Here is a 19,458-nt window from a genome sequence, read left to right on the forward strand (position 1 = left end):
CGGGGTCCACGTTAATCAATTCATGGTAAAATGAATGGACCAAATGTTTTCATGTATATGTGTGCGATCTAGTGTTTCCAATAAGTTCATGCCTGCCACAAATAAATTTAGACCGCCACGAAAAGATTTGGAGCTACATATTCGCTCTCGCTCATAAATATTATAACGCACCTGGTCTGCCAGAGAATAAGAAGACAAAGCATGAGGGATCATTAGTGTTGCCGACTTAGCTTACTTTGTTGCTATATTTAATTAGTGATCAGAGTCCACCAGATGTATCAAACAGAGGACTTGCTAAAAATCTAGAGAAGACTTTTGGAGTCTACAGGGACGCCTCGGGCTAAATTGGAGCCCTAAGCAGAATTTGATTTTGAGCCCCACCCATCTCCCCGTCACATATTTTTTTCACACTTTTCATTTATGTGAAACTATTTTCATACATTTTTAATCAAACTGAAATTAAATTATATACATGTGTTGTCCTAAAATAAATTCAAGAAAAATAAGTTGTTCAACCATACTTTCTTTAAGTGCAAAAATCTATTTTAACAGCATTAAAAAAAATAGGCCTGTCAAAAATAAAAACTTATCTCATGTGATTAATCACAGAAAACTTTTGCATTAACCACCCGATTTATTATGACCGTACATGCTTGGATGTTTACATGAGAGGCGGTGTAGGTTTGTCTTTTCTTTTTTTACAAGTTAATTTAGATAATATAGACAAGTATTTTGATTGATCCGAATTCAAAGGTGTAATTAATCTGATTTTTTTTTAAATAATAATATGACAGCCCTTATAAATTCATAAACCTTGAAAAATCTACTCTGACTAGGTTTCAAACCCAGTACCTCTGCTTTACAAGACAAGCACCAGAGCTGTGCACCACAGGAACAGCACGTGTGTGACACTATGGGATCTCTGCCCATTGTATTATTGTCAGCAACTGTGCAGGAGGCAGCAAGGAATAGTTTGCGGCAAAAATTCACATGAATAATATTTTACGTTTTACATGCACTTCTTTATGCAAAATGGGGCCGTGTACGGAAAGCCCTACGCACAGCTGCTGTTCTGCCTATAGAGGAGGCAGAGGGCGGCCCTGTGAGTCTGATATGGGTGCTAAAACAATTGATTCACATCGAAATCGCAATTTTTATTGTATTCCGATTCATAATTTTTGAGAATCGATTAAAAAAACAAAAACAAAACAAAACAAAAAAATAATATATATACATATACATACAGTACAGGCCAAAATGAACACGTGGAGTTATGTACTTAACAAAAAAAGATGAAATAACTGAAAACATGTTTTATATTCTAGTTTCCACCCTTTGCTCTGATTACTTTTTCGCACACTTTTGGCATTCTCTCGATGAGCTTCAAGAGGTAGTTACCTGAAATGGTTTTCACTTCACAGGTGTGCTTCAAGCTCATGGAAAGAATACCAAGAGTGTGCAAAGCAGTAATCAGTGCGAAGGGTGGCTATTTTGAAGAAACTAGAATATAAAACATGTTTTCAGTTATTTCACCTTTTTTGTTAAGTATATAACTCCACATGTGTTCATTCATAGTTTTGATGCCTTCAGTGACAATCTACAATGTAAATAGTCATGAAAATAAAGAAAACAAATTGAATGAGGAGAAAGTGTGTCCAAACCTTTGGCCTGTACTGTATATATATATATATATATATATATATATATATATATATATATATATATATATATATATATATATATATATATATATATATATAGTGTTTGTACTGTTATTGAAGTTGGCATCTAAAGTATTGTATTTGTAGGTCTTCTCAACTTTTTGTGCAACTTTAGCATCATTCCCTAATAATTGTGGTATTTAACTGTTGAGGTTCCACTGTACTCTTTATTCTCCTCCTCTCAGTTAGTAGTTACATGTTATGAAATAATGTGATTAGATGAAACAAACGCAGCATACTAATTAACACAAACAATCATTTTACACACCAACACACACACACACACAAAACACAATAGCCTAATCACTGCAGGCTTACGTTGAAGTGCAGCCATCTTGGCGGCATACGGCACTTGAGCCAGCTCCCTCTCTATGTAATAAAGAACTTTCAGTGAGTCCTGGTCCTGACTGCCTTTCAGTCGGTAACCACTGCGCACTGCGGACACGGACACACAACACATTTGCATGCAACGATTGCACATGCAGACACTTATTGGCCACTACATTAGGTATACATCTAATTTACAAACTATTAGAAACAACTCAGTATGATGCATAACCACTTGTGTGTGAATGTTGAGATAATAGATCTTGTGTTGAATCTCATTAAGAGTGTTTAGGTCTACATAATGAACTGATAAATGTACACAATCATGGGTATTAATTGGACATACATGCAGACACATACTACAGTAGACATGCTTGTGTATTACTGTGCAAAAGTCTTAGGCCACCACCAGCTTTGTTATTTGAATTACCTCGCCACATGACATAGTAAAACAATATTTACGTTAACTTTGTCATGTCTGTGATCATGTTTTGTTTAGTTATGTTTTGCTTGGTTTTTGGACACTTTTTAGTTCTTGTCTTCACTCCCTTTGTCACCATAGTAACCATTAGTTTCACCTGGCTCACATCGTCATGTCACGCACCTGTCTCACGTTTTTCACATTTTGAGTCACGCACCTGTTTTCACTAATCATGTCATCACTATTTAAGCCTGTAGTTGCCAGGCAGTCAGCCTGGCGACATCACTCTTGACACACTCATTACACTCTGTTTCATGTTCATAGTCTATGCTGTCCTGTTCATGTCATTGCAAGTAAGTTTTGTTTATTTATGCCACACTAAGTGTCTTTTGTTTTGCCATGTTCATAGTTAGCATAGTCCAAGTTTTTGTTCCCTGCGTTAAGTTTTGTGCCTCCACTGTGAGCGCCTTTTGTTTGTTCTCTTTTTGAGTATTAAAATTAAATATGTATGTACCTTCACGCCATGTCCGGTCCAAATCATTTGCACCATGGGAAAACAAACCACGCCAAAGTCCAAGTCTTGACAAACTTACCTAAACCTCAAAGAGCTTATGAGTTTCACACTAACAAGCTGTGTAGCGCAACCAACATTTTAAAGTTAAAAAGTACCGCTGATAGTCAAATTAACCTCTGCATTTGACCCATCCCCTTGTTCCACCCCGTGGAAGGTGAGGGGAGCATTGAGCAGCATCGGTGGCCGCACACGGGAATCATTTTGGTGATTTAACCCCCAATTCCAACCCTTGATGCTGAGTGCCAAGCAGGGAGACAATGGGTCCCATTTTTATAGTCTTTGGTATGACTCGGCCGGGGTTTCAACTCACGATCTACCAATGTCAGGGCGGACGTGAGTGTTTGTAGAGGTAGATAAAGCTGCTTGATGGAGCTATTGCCATCTGGTGCAGTTATTAAGGCTTCAAATGGCTACAATTATGAATGGGCGATGTAGACTAAAATCTATAACACATTATGTATTGAGTTTGTATCCTGCGATAACGATAAATATCATGATATATTATTTGGTAAATAAATGATATGTTTAATTTGGCTGCTGACGTATGAGGTAACGTTGTGTAATTTTAGTTGTCCATCCATCCATCCATCCATTTTCTACCACTTGTCCCTTTCGGGGTCTCTGGGAATGCTGGAGCCTATACCAGCTGTACTCGGGCGGAAGGCGGGGTACACCCTGGACAAGTCACCACCTCATCGCAGGGCCAACACATATAGACAGATAACATTCACACACTAGGGCCAATTTAGTGCTGCCAATCAACCTATCCCCAGGTGCATGTCTTTGGAGGGAACCCACACACTTACGGGGAGAACATGCAAATTCCACACAGAAAGACCGAACCCAGGACCTTCTTATTGGGAGGTTCACGCACTAACCCCTGTTCCACCGTGCTGCCTATCAAATACATTTTTGAATTATTTCTCTCGGTTTTAATCCTTTGGTGGGTTTTTTGCCCTTAAAGCACTCCTGTGTCCAGGGACTTATTTACTGAGTTTATACAGTACAGGTCAAAAGTTTGGACACACCTGTGTTTTCTTTATTTTCATGACTATTTACATTGTAAATTGTCACTGAAGGCATCAAAACTATGAATGAACACACGTAGAGTTATGTACTTAACAAAAAAAGGTGAAGTAACTGAAAACATGTTTTATATTCTAGTTTCTTCAAAATAGCCACCCTTTGCTCTGATTACTGCTTTGCACACTCTCGGTATTCTCTCGATGAGCTTCAAGAGGTAGTCACCTGAAATGGTTTTCCAACAGTCTTGAAGGGGTTAGCTCATCGAGAGAATGCCAAGAGTGTGCAAAGCAGTAATCAGAGCAAAGGATCGCTATTTTGAAGACACTAGAATATAAAACATGTTTTATATCAAGAAAGTTTGATCATATTACACCTATACTGGCTCACCTGCACTGGCTTCCTGTGCACTTAAGATGTGACGTTAAGGTTTTACTACTAACGTATAAAATACTACACGGTCTAGCTCCATCCTATCTTGCTGATTGTCCCGGCAAGAAATCTGCGTTCAAAGAACTCCGGCTTATTAGTGATTCCCAGAGCCCCAAAAAAGTCTGCGGGATATAGAGCGTTTTCTATTCGGGCTCCAGTAATCTGGAATGCCCTCCCGGTAACAGTTGGAGATGCTACCTCAGTAGAAGCATTTAAGTCCCATCTTAAAACTCAATTGTATACACTAGCATTTAAATAGACCCCCTTTTAGACCAGTTGATCTGCCGTTTCTTTTCTGCTCTGCCCCCCTCTCCCTCGTGGAGGGGGGGGGGCACGGATGAAGCGCTGGCTATCCAAAGTCGGGATATGGGTATTATTGCTTTGTAAATAACAGATCTGATGATGACCTAACACTTTGGAGCAGCATTGGAGATGACAATGAAAGTGTTAGTTGAGATGTCTTTTGTTGTCTGGTACTCACCTCCAGCTAGGTTATTTTCCATAGAGGGGACGGAAACCACTTTTGGGTCCATGTGGGATGAAGGGGCGAGTGGCATCACGGCGGGAACGCCAGGAATGTAGTAGGGATACACGGGGACCGGAGCGGGCGGAGCAGTCTTGGCCTTCTTCCCCGCCTCGTACACTGCATGAGAATCAACGCAGCGTTGAAAGACCCATGCGGGCCTCGAATAGACGCAACTTTGATGTTTTGTAACGTACGATGTCGCGGGCAGCAGCAGGTCTCGGGGCAGCAGCAGCATCGCACGTAGCAGCAGCAGGAGTGAGGACAACACTGGCACCAGCAGATACCCAACAGCAGCAGAAACAGGAAGCTGCCCACAGCCACGCAGCCGACAAACGCCCACTCTGTAAGTAGACACACAAACACTCCAAGTTAGGAATCTCCAAGAAAACTAGAAAATGCTCTTATCCAACATCTATCTGTAAGTCCAACCTTAACAGCACACTTCCTCAAAGCCCTTCAAGATGGTTGTGGGGGAATTACACATGTATTACTTTAGAGATTTGGAGGGCATTAAAAAGTGGAAAACACAAAACGCTAACAAGTACAGTGGAACCTCCATTTACATACCCCTCATTGATTTTCCAATTTTTATTTATTTTATTTTTATTTAGCCTTTATTTAACCAGGTAAAAAAAAACAGCAAACAACACATAAAACATCACATTTACAACATTAAAACTTGCTCACATGACACATGCGCATACAGACAAGGTAGACTGCAATCCTTTCACAGAAGCTTTAAACTCATTCAATGTAACAAGGGTTTGAAGTTTAATATTCCATTGTAGGTTATTCCAAGCCTTCGGTGCTGAAAACCTAAATGCTTTCTTGCCCAGTTCAGTTCTTACTTTGGGTACGACAAATTGCAGAACATTCATTGAACGAAGATTGTGACTTCCTTGTTTCTTTGTTAAAAGACAAGACATATAAGATGGAGTGATACCCAGAATGGTTTTGTAGATGAAAACATACCAATGATTGAGGCGTCGAGCACATAAAGATGTCCACTTAACCATTGAGTATAATACGCAATCGTGAGTATGTACCACAGACCAAATAGAAATAGGCACCTAGGGAATAGCCACAGCGTTGTCGACACGGCCTACCCCTTCCCCCTCTCACTTTCTTCCCCTAAAAACCAAGAAGATTAACCAACAAGGTAAAGTGTTTTTTATTCCTAAATATTGTAGCGACCTGGCTGTTAAAGTAAAATATTTTTGTGATTTGAAACTGTTCGTGCACCACAGGGATAGTGACAGTGAGTGTGCGTGTCGGCAGCGTGGCTGCATAGGAAAATGGACAGTTCGGCTAGTTGTTGTTTTGACTTTGTTATTAAATAAAGAGTTAATCCATCACCCCCATTGTTATGTTTATTTGATTTACAGTGCTTTATATTGTGTTCAAAGTGTATTAACTTGTATAAATGTACCTACTCAGTGGCCTAGTGGTTAGAGTGTCCGCCCTGAGATCGGTAGGTTGTGAGTTCAAACCCCAGCCGAGTCATACCAAAGACTATAAAAATGGGACCCATTACCTCCCTGCTTGGCACTTAGCATCAAGGGTTGGAATTGGGGGTTAAATCACCAAAAATTATTCCCGGGCGTGGCCACCGCTGCTGCCCACTGCTCCCCTCACCTCCCAGGGGGTGATCAAGGGTGATGGGTCAAATGCAGAGAATAATTTTGCCACACCTAGTGTGTGTGTGACAATCATGGGTACTTTAACTTTTAAAATATGGACTTCTGTCAAGGCTGGAACCTATTATAAATGTTTACGTTGTTTCTTAAGCAGAAATGTTCTTTATTATACAAACGTTTCTATTTACGAACCTTGTTCAACAACCAATCGAGGTTCCACTGTATATATAACGTGCACAGTACGGACCAGACTCGAACCCACGTCCACACATCTGCTCCTAATGACTGACAAGCAGCACTAGCCAGTAGGCTAAAAGCCAGGGCTATCCCACAGTCCAGCACAGCTCCTATGGGTTCAGAGAGTGATGTTTACTCAGGTTCCAATCACACAGCCACACAAGCTTACATCTGTTAAATATACTATACAGCAACAGAACCAATGTTGGAATAGCCTAATAGTGGGATACATTGGCCCCGCTCACAGAACCGTAGTAGTTTGGGCCCTGTGCCTAATAGAATTAAAATTCTAAAGAACATCATCAATTGGTCTGCCATCAATTTGGTTGGACAAAGAGTTTAGATTAAAAAGGAAAAAAGCCAGGTGGTTAAATTGATGAAGAAAGCGAGGAGAAATGCTGCGCAACAGAGGTGAGAAGTGTTAAAAGGAAGGTGAGTGAGCGTACCTGGCATAATCTCCACATCAAACTCAGGTAGAATATCGTCCTTCTGAGCTGTCCTGCCTGCAGAGATAAGACAGCAAACGTGAAGGCCAGCACAGGAAGCAGCAAGCGAGGAGAGAAAAAGCTCAGGCAAATGGTAACAAATTGCGAGCGAGAGATTTAATTGGTAGCGAGCCATGCATCGTTCAGTCATTAAACGGCATTGAAATATAACGTTTCATTTTCAAATAGTGTATATTACGAACACGTGGCCCACAAGGCCATCTTAAGAATTCTTTATTGCTGTACTTATTGCTTGGCGTTTATTTGGAAGCTAGTGCTACAGCCACAGATTGTAATGCCATAAAATGTACTAAAATGTACTATTTTTTTTTTTTCCCAATTACCGTATTTTTCGGAGTATAAGTCGCACCGGAGTATAAGTCGCACCTGCCGAAAATGCATAATAAAGAAGTAAAAAAACATATATAAATCGCAAACTATGAAAAAAACTGCGACTTATAGTCCGAAAAATACGGTAATCAGAACGGGGCTGCAGGCTAAAAAAATCCAAGGAAGCGGGGGCTATTTTGTTGTTTTTCACTTTTTCATTTTTTTTTAAAGCAAAAAACAGCCTGCATGTCAACTTTTGTTATTAGCATCAACATTGTAACTTTTCCCTGTAACATTACACCCATTGGCTCTTTTATTACACTTTTTATTTATATATGTTTTTGTATTGTTAAGGCTGTTAAAAAATAGCTGCGGCCTGCAAATGGCCCCTGAGCTGCAATTTGGACACTCCTGAACTGGAATGACCCTACTTAATATTAAAATGACACTACTTAATACTGGTAGTATAAAGAATAGAAGAAATGCAATGATAATACTGCAATTACAGAATTTCTTGAATGTTTTGTACTTAGATTGAATTTAGAATGTAGCAAAGCACAACACTTAAACCCTCAACAACCTAAGTAAGAGTATAATTGCTATAAAAAATATATTTTTTAAACTACAAACACAAAAGATGTGAAATATAGACTGTTGCTTTCCAAAAGTCTAAGAAAACAAAATCATCTCTTAAGAGTTTGGTAAATACTGTCAAAAATGTCAACTTAATGAAAATATAATGATGTTAAAGCCCTCCCCCCATGCTGGAAAAACCATGAATTTAGGTTTCAGTGTTTTAAAGCACAAAAGAGGGTGTGGGGGTGTCGTCTGTAAACTAGGACAAACATGCAGCAACTTATCGTGGGAACTCTTCTAACCTGACGTCCTATTGAGGCACTGAAGTGAAACAATGCCTCATTTTGTTGTTCTTAGAGAGATAAAAAAAAAAGTGACTGGCCAGAATGTACGTGCGGGAGAGTGGAGGAGTTATGCAGGGAGTGGCTGAAAGATGGAGAAATGGGAAAGCAGAAGAAGAAGGAGTAAATGTCAAAGCAAAAAATGTATCCAAAAGAAAAATGACTAAATACTTTGGTATTCTCATTTTAAACAATGTAGCTGGAAACAAGGCAAAGCAGTGTGAGAGACAACTCAGGAGTTAGACTTCAACCAACACTGTGTGAAAGGGGATTTATGATGCATGTGCAACATGGGAAAGTGGTGTCCTTGTTGCCTAGTACAACAATGGTAATCCTAATGTACGAAAAAAATGAATCAGAAAGTGAGCTGCTGTTTATTGATTAGGACAAGTGTTCATCAAACTGGACACCCACCAAGGGAAGGCAGAATCAAGTCAGCTTGTCGGTTCAGTACAATATGACTAATGCCACTATAATACACACAATTTATAAAGGTGATTAAAAGAAATAATACCTTACATACTCTGTATATTCAGGCCAGAAATATAAGGTTTTGGATCATCATTTGTCCCATTTGGTGCTACGAAGGATTACACTAAATGCTTCTCAGACGGAAATGTAAAAAATGACAATATGAACGAAGGAGTTGAAAGCTTCAATAAGTATTTTGTGAACATTGGACCAAATCTGGAGGAAAAGATTCCAGATCTCAAGTCAGTTGAGGACTTGAATGACACTATAGACAAAAATCCCAACTTGATGTTCCACGAAGGTGTGACAAAACAGGAAATAATCAATATTGTGGAAAAAATGTAAATCCAAGACCCCAACTGATTTGTAACGGAAATTATATGGAAACGAAAAAAAAGGTTATTGAAGAACCTTTAACATAAATCAGCAATCTATCATTTCAAACAGGCAAATTCACAGATAAAATGAAATAGTAAAAGTCGTACCAGTTTATAAGACTTGAGACAAATACCAGTTTACAAACTACAAATCTTTTTCTCTACTTCCCCATTTTTTATTTTTATTTTGAAAAACTGTTTAACAACATATTGGACAAATTCATAAATAAAAATAAAATACTCACAGACAACCAAAAACGGATACAGAGCCAACAATTTAAAACATCAATGGCATTAATCGAAATAACGGAAGAGATCACCAATGCAATAGATAGCAAAACATGTGTTGCTGCAGTGTTTATGGATTCAACAAAAGCATTTGAACAATCAATCATAATAAACAAATTAGAACGGTATGGCATCAGAGGGTTGGTCTTGAACTGGGTAAAAAGCTACTTAACCAACAGGAAGCAATTAGTGAAGATAGGAGAACAAACTTCTAAAGAGCTGAAAATATCTTGTGGCGTACCTCAAGGATCAATACTGAGACCAAAATTGTTCAATCCATATTTTTTAAATTGTTCAATCTATATATAAATGACATTTGAAAAGTTACAAAGTACTTAAAAGTTAGTATTATTTGCAGATGACACAACTGCGTTTTGTTCAGGAGCGAACACACAGAAGCTAATACAAATACAAAGAGAAGAAACTAATACATTAAAGAGGTGGTTTGACAAAAACAGACTCTTTAAATCTCAGTAAAACTAAAATAATAGTATTCGGTAACAGTACAAGGGAAAGTCAAACACAAATACAAATAGACAGAGTAGGTACTGAAAGAGTAAAAGAAAACACATTTTGGGGTGTAATAATAGATGATAAAATGAACTGGAAACCTCATGTAAAAAAATATACAACATAAAAGAGCAAGAAACACGTCAATAATGTTCTGGACCAAAAAGCACTTCATATTCGCTACTGCTCACAAGCGTGACCATACTTGAGTTATTGTGTAGAAATATGGGGAAACAACTATAAATGTGCGCTTCATTCACTAACTGTGTTACAAAAATTATAAATGAGAATAATACATAATATTGGATATGGAGAACATACAAACCCTTTATTTATTGAATCAAAAATATTGAAATTAAACGATTTGGTGCATTTGCAAACAGCTAAAATTATGTACAAAGCAAACTACAACCTGCTACCCAAGAATGTACAACAATTCTTCTCGACAAAAGAGGAGAAATACAACCTGAGAGGAAAATGCAGTTCCCCTTTAAGCAGGCTAGATTTAAAGGGGATGGCGTGGCTCGGTTGGTAGAGCGGCCGTGCCAGCAACTTGAGCGTTCAATCCCCAGCTTCCGCCATTCTAGTCACGTCCATTGTGTACCTTGCTCCTGATGAGTCATGGTTAGGGCCTTGCATTACAGCTTCTGCCATTAATGTGTGTGTGAATGTGGAAATAGTGTCAAAGCGCTTTGAGTACCTTGAAGGTAGAAAAGCGCTATACAAGTATAACCCATTTAAATACACTGTAGTGGGACCTCTCTAATTTAAATTAATGGAAAATTACTACAATATGTGATCTTTCAAAATAAAAGCCAACAGCACATGGTGTTATTGTCACAATTTCAAGGCCCCCACCCACTTGGTCTGGTGGTAGTAATCTGATTAGTTCTCAGCAGGGTGACGGCTGAATCACTCAAATACACAACAAGCTTCACGGTACACAACTTTTTCGTCACCAGTCACACTGAACAAACCCCAAAGCTACTTGAAATAAAAATAATGTGACACCTTCGTAAGGGAAGCTCATGTTCTTGAGACACTTTACTCAACAAATAGTTGGCAAACTTATATCGAGTATGATAGCTGTCCAGGTGACTTTACATGTAGCAAAGGGTAGGGCACAAAAACAAAGGAGTCCTGGCAAAGACCTTTTTGGTCGTCTCCATGGAAGCTGCTGTGTGGACAACTGGAATGCCAAGACAGTATCAATGTACACTAAATGGCCACAACATAACTACAGTTGCCGTGGTGTAACTAAATGAATACCTCTGTGTATTGTAAAGGAGGAATCATTTCCTGTATATAATGAAGTGTCCCTTTTCTTACCGAGCACCAGCAGCTCCAGCTGGGCCTCGTTCTGGCCCTCCAGGTCATTCGCAATGACCACTTTGCAGTAGTACACCCCGCTGTCGCCCCACTGCAGCTCGCCGATCCGCAGGTCTGCTTCTACAAAAGAAGAGGAGAAATTACTGTTACGAGTTAGTGTACACAAGGGACGTGCGGTCAGGGTAGGCAGGTGAGGCGCAGAAAAAAACAACCAAAAAAACGAATAGTAAAACCATTATAATAATAATAAATAATAAAAATAATAATCAATATAATTCAATAATAAAACCATACATTAATATTTGTCGTTAAACTGTGTCATAAATGTATTGTCTGGATGAATCAAATCACTTTTTAACATTTAATTGAGTAAAAATTGCAAAATTTTTGTCACACCTGGGTGAAGTCTTGTCTGGGTTTCATCTGTTGTCATGTTGTCTTGCCATTTCCTGTTTTATTTTGAAAGGTTAACCCTCCCACTCGTTTCAGGTCACTTGCCCTTCCTCCTGTTTCACTGGTCTGATGTCTCTCCTGATTGCCTGATTGTTCCCACCTGTGTCACACTCCCTCATGTGTATAAATGTCTCGTCCTCCTCTTGTCTTGTGCCAGAGTGTCTCGTTACTTCATGTGCGTACCTCCAGCGTTCCCTTGCCATAGCATTGTCCACAGCCACAGCCACGTTTCTTGTATCTTTTTTGGCTCCATGGGAGTATTTTGATTTGTAAGTTTTCTCAGGTAAGAATAGCTTCCTAGCATCACCTCCATTGGAGCGGCTTTTGTTATACTTAGTAGTTTTTTGTTCATAGCCCCTTTTTCCCTCCGTAGACGGAGCGTTTTTGAGTTATTGATATTTTTGTTAGTTTAGAGCTCAGGTCAGTTGTGTTTTTATAGCCTGTTTGTTTCTCCTGTTTTGGACCCCTTCCCTTGTCCAAATAAATATATTGTCTTAAAATCCTGCATCTGTGTTCAGAGTCCTGTTCTGGTCGTGACAATTTTCACACAACCCGATCATGAGGAATCTGAGTGTGGCACCGCTTCACCTCCTTGAGGATGTACTGGAGTGGAAGACATGTTTACTTCCGTAAACATGGCCGCTGAATACCACTCTGGCGACCACGCTTGATGGTTTTGATACCAGGGCCTATGGCTGGGCGATATATGGAATATACTTGCTATATCGCGGGTATGTCTCTGTGTGATGTAGAAAATGACTATTTCGTGAGTATTCGTTCTCACGCAGTTGCTTTTAGCTGCGGGCATTACACTACAGGCTTTCCTCACTCTTTCTTGTCTCTCCTTCTCACAGAGACATAAAACAAGCGCACCTTCTTACATACGTCACATAATGTCGCGCGTGCAACGTCATACGCCCTCGCCGAGCAGAGAGGTTGCGGCATGGTAAAGTTAGCAGTGGCAGGTGGTGTAGGCGGAGCGGTGCGAGTGGTAATACGAGAGAGAGAAGGTGCGAATCTGGTAACAAATGGAGGAAGAATAATTCATTCCCAAGAAAAACAGCACGGGGTCCATTGTCTGGCGGTGGTTTGGCTTCAAGCGGGAAGATGTTGAACAGACAACCGTAATATGTCAAGTATGCGGCAAAAGCGTTGCTACAAAAAGTAGCAGCACTACTAATTTGTAGCATCATTTGAAAAGTCACCCGCTAGAGAATGAAGAGTGCTTGAAACTCCGCATGTCAACATCCGGCCGGTGCCACACCCACAAAATGCCCAAGCAACCAGCACTGACACAATTGAGCCTGGCGTCTTCCATTTCCAGATCGACACTGTATGAAAAAAATAGTCAAAAACAGGAGATAACGTCCACAGGAACCTACCACATAGCGAAGGACATGAACAATTTGATTTCCTATTATGCAGCTAATTTTTATTTTACAGTTTTTGAAAAATCTTGTGTGACATCATGCACAAAAGTGCACTTTATTTGTTTTAAAATATTGTAGTAGCATTGTGTACAAAAAGTGCACATTAATTTAGTGTTTTGATATGTCATCTTAGTGACACCATGCACAAAAGTGCACTTATAGCTTGTTTTAAAATGTCGCTGACAATCTTGCACTTTCTGTTTGGAAATGACGTGAATGTTTGTGCCACTGCTTAATAACTGTTTAATAAATACAGTTTTGGTAAATTGACTAAATTGTGATTTCCCTCTCTGCATGAAAGTTTAAAATTAGCATATATTAATGCAGTATGTGACAATAGTGTTTTAATGTAGATACATGGAATCATCATACTGTTGTGATTATATGCATCAAGTGTTCATTCAAGGCTAAGGCAAAATATCGCGATATATATCATGTATCGTGACATGGCCTAAAAATATCAAGATATTAATAAAAGGCCATATCGCCCAGCCCTACCAGGGCCCTCGGGAGAATTGAAGGCATCACATGGGGCCAGCAGGTCACGAACCAGACTTTGAGAGACCAAACCCAACAGCTCCAAGAATCCCGTCTCACAACAATGAGGCGGTTACGCTGCCCGTGGAACATCCTACCAATACCATCCTAGCTTTCAATCGCCAGCATGCTGACTGGAGATGACCCAGAGGCGCCCTTTGCACCCGTTGGCTGAATGTAATAGCCCAGGACCTTAAAGCCTGTAACGTGACTCTGGCACAAGCTCAACTCTTTGCCCACAATAGTGTGCCACGTTACAACAAATGTATCAGTAACACAGTGTTGTAACGTACATAAAAGTAATTAATTAGATTACCTGTTACTAGTAAAAAAAACTGTGACTAACGATGTGACTAACGGTGTGAGTAACGGCGTTATTACAAACACTGCTAAGCAGTATTTTGACTCGCCAAATTGGGAAAAGTGAGGCCGATCATGTTAGCAGACGCCTGTCTCTACAATGTTTAAACAGCTGAAACCTGCAAGTTTTTTCTTTAAACAACTTTATCTATAACAAACATGGCATTTGTAATACAGGAAGCCAGTATTTGTGTTTTTTGTCAAGTGCAAAAACGAATGAAATGGAATTAAATGAATGAATGTGTCTCCCAATACGGATAATTATACTGTGTATATCCTAGATCAAATACTTTTTTTAAAACAGGACTTTAAGACAAAACGGAGATGATCATACAAAGTATGTTTTCACGGCGGAATGATAGTGCAGCTTCAGATACAAATACAGTATGGTGAGAAAAAATGTTTTCATTAATTTTATCAAAGCAAATGAATGAGACCAAGAAGTATTTGATAGCAATGTTTTTAAGAAAGTGAATTACTATATATATATATATATATACACACACACACACAAAGTGTGAAGGTAACGCCTATATGTATATATATATTGAGACTTTAATTTTTTATAATATATATATATATATATATATATATATATATATATATAATATATATATTAGGCCGGCAACAACTAATCGATTAAATCGATTATAAAAATAGTTGGCCAATAATTTAGTCATCGATTCGTTGGATGTATGCTATGCGCATGCGCAGAGGCAATTTTTATTTAAAAAAAGAAATATATATATATATATATATATATATATATATATATATATATATATTTTTTTTTTTTTTTTATAAACCTTTATTTACAAACTGCAACATGTACAAACAGCTGAGAAACAATAATTAAAATAAGTATGGTGCCAGTATGCTGTTTTTTCCCCCCAAAAAATACTGGAAAGGATAGAAATGTAGTTGGTCTCTTTAATCCAATTATTAATCGATTAATCGAAGTAATAATCGACAGATTAATCGATTATCAAATTAATCGTTAGTTGCAGCCCTAATATATATATATATATATATATACACACACACATATATATATATATATATATATATATACACACACACACACACAAAGCGTGAAGGTAACGCCTATATATATATACATATATATAGGCGTTACCTTCACGCCTATATATATATACATATATATATAGGCGTTACCTTCACGCTTTGTGTGTGTGTGTGTGTGTGTATATATATATTTGATAATCGATTAATCTGTCGATTATTACTTCGATTAATCGATTAATAATCGGATTAAAGAAACCAACTACATTTCTATCCTTTCCAGTATTTTTGGGGGGAAAAAACCAGCATACTGGCACCATACTTATTTTGATTATTGTTTCTCAGCTGTTTGTACATGTTGCAGTTTGTAAATAAAGGTTTATAAAAAAATATATATATACCGTATTTTCCGCACTATAAGGCGCACCTAAAAACCACAAATTTTCTCAAAAGCTGACAGTGCGCCTTATAATCCGGTGCGCCTTATATATGGGTTAATATTAATATTAATTTTCATAAAGTTTAGGTCTCGCAACTACGGTAAACAGCCGCCATCTTTTTTCCCCGTAGAAGAAGCGCGCGGTGCATGCTGGGATATGTGACGTTTCATTTCCATTTGTGTGTTTATGTAAAGACCCCAAAATGGCTCCTATTAAGTGTGTTGTCTGTCTAATTATAAATAATGCAGACGAGGCGTGTTAACTGAGTTCTCAACGTTTACTCACAGCGTGCTCATAACCACATTCTAACTCCCAGCATACAACAACGCTTCTCAGGGCTACCGCGCATGCTCGTCACTATCGTTGCATGCTGGGTAGTGTAGTTGTTATATTTGCTAGCTCATAACATCACATTAAGAGACACGCTTACGCGCTTAATTCAATACTCGCCGTCATTCCGGTGGATTGACAAAAGACCTCCAGCCGCTAGATATTGGTGTCAACAGGGCATTCGAAGCTAGACTGCTAACTGCGTGGGAACAATGGATGACCGAAGGCGAACACACCTTCACTAAGACAGGGAGACAGCGAGACGGAGCCGGCCATTTTGGATCCCACATTCGCCCAACTTTTCAATTCGGACACCGAAAGAGAAGAATTCGAGGGATTTATGAATGAAGAATAACTTCAGAAAGTGAGCGTTATGTTTATTTTGTGTGTTGTGACATTAACGTTCGAGCAACATTATGTTGCTATTGCTCTGCACTATTTTGAATTTTACTATGTTTGTGATTGCACATTTGCGTACATTTTGGGAGTGAACAGAGTTGTTAGAACGCTGGTTTTTAATATATTATTAAAGTTTGACTGACCTATCTGACTGTTTTTTTGACATTCCTTTAGCGCAGTTAGATGCGGCTTACAACACGGGGCGGCTTATAGGTGGACAAAGTTTTGAAATATGCCGTTCATTGAAGGCGCGGCTTATAACCCAGGGCGCCTTATGGTGCGGAAAATACGGTATATATATATATATACATATTTCTTTTTTTAAATAAAAATTGCCTCTGCGCATGCGCATAGCATACATCCAACGAATCGATGACTAAATTATTGGCCAACTATTTTTATAATTGATATATATATATATATATATACATATACATATATATATATACATATATATATATATATATATATATATACATATATACACGTATATATATATATATATATATATATATATCGATTATAAAAATAGTTGGCCAATAATTTAGTCATCGGATGTATGCTATGCGCATGCGCAGAGGCAATTTTTATTTATTTATTTTATTTATTACTGCGATGAGGTGGCGACTTGTCCAGGGTGTACCCCGCCTACCGCCCGATTGTAGCTGAGATAGGCTCCAGCGCCCCCCGCGACCCCAAAGGGAATAAGCGGTAGAAAATGGATGGATGGATGGATATATATACATACACACACACATATATATATATATATATATATATATATATATATATATATATATATATATATATATACATACACACATACAGTACAGGCCAAAAGTTTGGACACAACTTCTCATTTCAATGCATTTTCTTTATTTTAATTAATATTTACATTGTAGATTGTCACTGAAGGCATCAAAACTATGACACCTGTGAAGTGAAAACCCTTTCAGGTGACTACCTCGTGAAGCTCATTGAGAGAATGCCAAGAGTGTGCAAAACAGTAAAAAGAGCAAAGGGTGGCTATTTTGAAGAAACTAGAATATAAAACATTTTCTCAGATATTAAACCTTGTTGTTAAGTACATAACTCCACATGTGTTCATTCATAGTTTTGATGCTTTCAGTGACAATCTACAACAGGAGTCCCCAAACTACGGCGTATCCGGCCCGCGGGAAGTCCCAAGTTTAAAAAATAAATAAATAAAGTTTTATAAATAATAATAAAAAATAATAAAAATAATAAAGTTTTTTTTTTATTTGTTTTTTTTATCTGTCCTTTCTAATCCATTTTCTACCGCTTGTTACTGCTAGCCGCTCAGGCAAATCATATGGTTGCCACCTTAATGAGCAACCTGTATTAATATTCATTTTTATGCATTTAAGTTTAAAAAAACAACTCCAAAGGCATCAATGCCTCATCTGGTGTGAAGGTTACCACCGCATGTCACTGGATGACTCATTTTCAGTTGATAGTAAATCATTACAGCTACAAGCCTATGTGTATTGTATTGTTCCCTGTGAGAAGATATACTGTCATAGAAGCAACACTTTTTGTTGTGAACAGAGCCATTGCGTCATTATGAATGCAACATCCAATTAGAGGACATGTGTTTTCTCTTGATAAGGCTCCAGGGGTGAATAGAAGTGACAAAAGGTGGCAATAAAGCTTTTTGTGACATAAATACAAAAGGGAATATATCCATCAGTTTGAGAACAGCAACCAGTTCTTCTTCATGGGAATGAATAGATGCCTTACTATTTATGATGGAGATGTCTCGGTTCTTGTAGTGCTCCGACAGTGTCAGGGAGGCTCCTTGGGCCGAAGCCACCGCCCGGACCGTGCGGGCGCTGTCCGGGCATTCCAGTTGGGAACTGGCGCCGAGCTGCGGGGCGTGGACACTCTCTGGCAGGCCGAAGGACTCTCTGGTGCGGTCCCTGCAGTAGGACTTGTACCACCACTGCACCACCGGGGTATGGGTGGAGGCTGTCTGGTACTGACACGGGAGGACCACCGACTGGAAGAGCATGGCATACTGCTGATTCTCACGCACCGTGACGTGCACGCCATCACACGCACAGGCTGAAAGACACAAGGAATAGGAATTCTGCTGGCTGTGTAAAACTTAGAAATGTTAATACCTCTGACTAATAATAATACACCTAATAATGCAGGTCATTTTGTCTTTAAATATAGAATAGAATAGAATAGAAAGTACTTTATTGATCCCTGGGGGAAATTCAGCACCACAGTTCGCTCACAATAGACAAGAATAATAATAAATAATATAATATATATAATATATTATATATAGAATATATAAATAATATAAATATATTCTACTTATAGTACATATACTCTACATTTAAGTGCAGTCAAGAATATCAATATGATAAGATCAAGAATATGGATAACTTCTTAGCAAATGTATATATATATATATATAGTGGTACCTCAACTTAAGAGTAGGGATGTCCCGATCCAGGTTTTTGCACTTCCGATCCGATACCGATATTGTTTTTGCACTTCCGATCCAATACCGATACTGACCCATACCGATACTGACCGATAATGGCCTATCCGAGCATGTATTAAAGTTTAAAGTTATTTAGCCTACTTAGTTGTCAGAATCATGTTGAAAAGGGTTTTAGTACTCTTGATAACAACTAGCCAGCTGAATTAGGTGAGTTTGAATAATACACAATGGTTGGTAACAAGAAACTGACCTGTTTATTCAAGGATAAACACAAAATAGACAAAATTATACATGACAAACAGAAATGGCATCATTGAAACAAGGGCTGGGCGATATGGCCTTTTTTTAATATTGCGATATTTTAAGGCCATATTGCGATACACGATATATATCTCGATATTT

The 19,458-nt window shown here is 38.4% G+C and overlaps 1 protein-coding gene across 3 annotated transcripts in view; it reads right to left on the reverse strand.

Moving 5' to 3' along the window:
- Positions 1-19,458, reverse strand: part of ildr2 (immunoglobulin-like domain containing receptor 2) — a 37,673-nt gene that overhangs the window by 9,386 nt on the left and 8,829 nt on the right. Inside the window, exons 2-7 of one of the 3 annotated variants that reach the window (XM_061971081.1) lie at positions 18,339-18,662; positions 11,606-11,725; positions 7,345-7,401; positions 5,219-5,365; positions 4,980-5,141; positions 2,040-2,156 (exon numbers count right to left, since the gene is read on the reverse strand). In XM_061971081.1, coding sequence (XP_061827065.1) covers positions 2,040-2,156; positions 4,980-5,141; positions 5,219-5,365; positions 7,345-7,401; positions 11,606-11,725; positions 18,339-18,662 — 927 coding nt within the window. The remainder of the gene's footprint in view (positions 1-2,039; positions 2,157-4,979; positions 5,142-5,218; positions 5,366-7,344; positions 7,402-11,605; positions 11,726-18,338; positions 18,663-19,458) is intronic. The other 2 variants (XM_061971082.1, XM_061971083.1) reach the window with 2 other exon arrangements.

This window comes from Nerophis lumbriciformis, linkage group LG13 (assembly GCF_033978685.3).
Source record: "Nerophis lumbriciformis linkage group LG13, RoL_Nlum_v2.1, whole genome shotgun sequence".
NCBI classification, from domain to species: Eukaryota; Metazoa; Chordata; class Actinopteri; order Syngnathiformes; family Syngnathidae; genus Nerophis; species Nerophis lumbriciformis.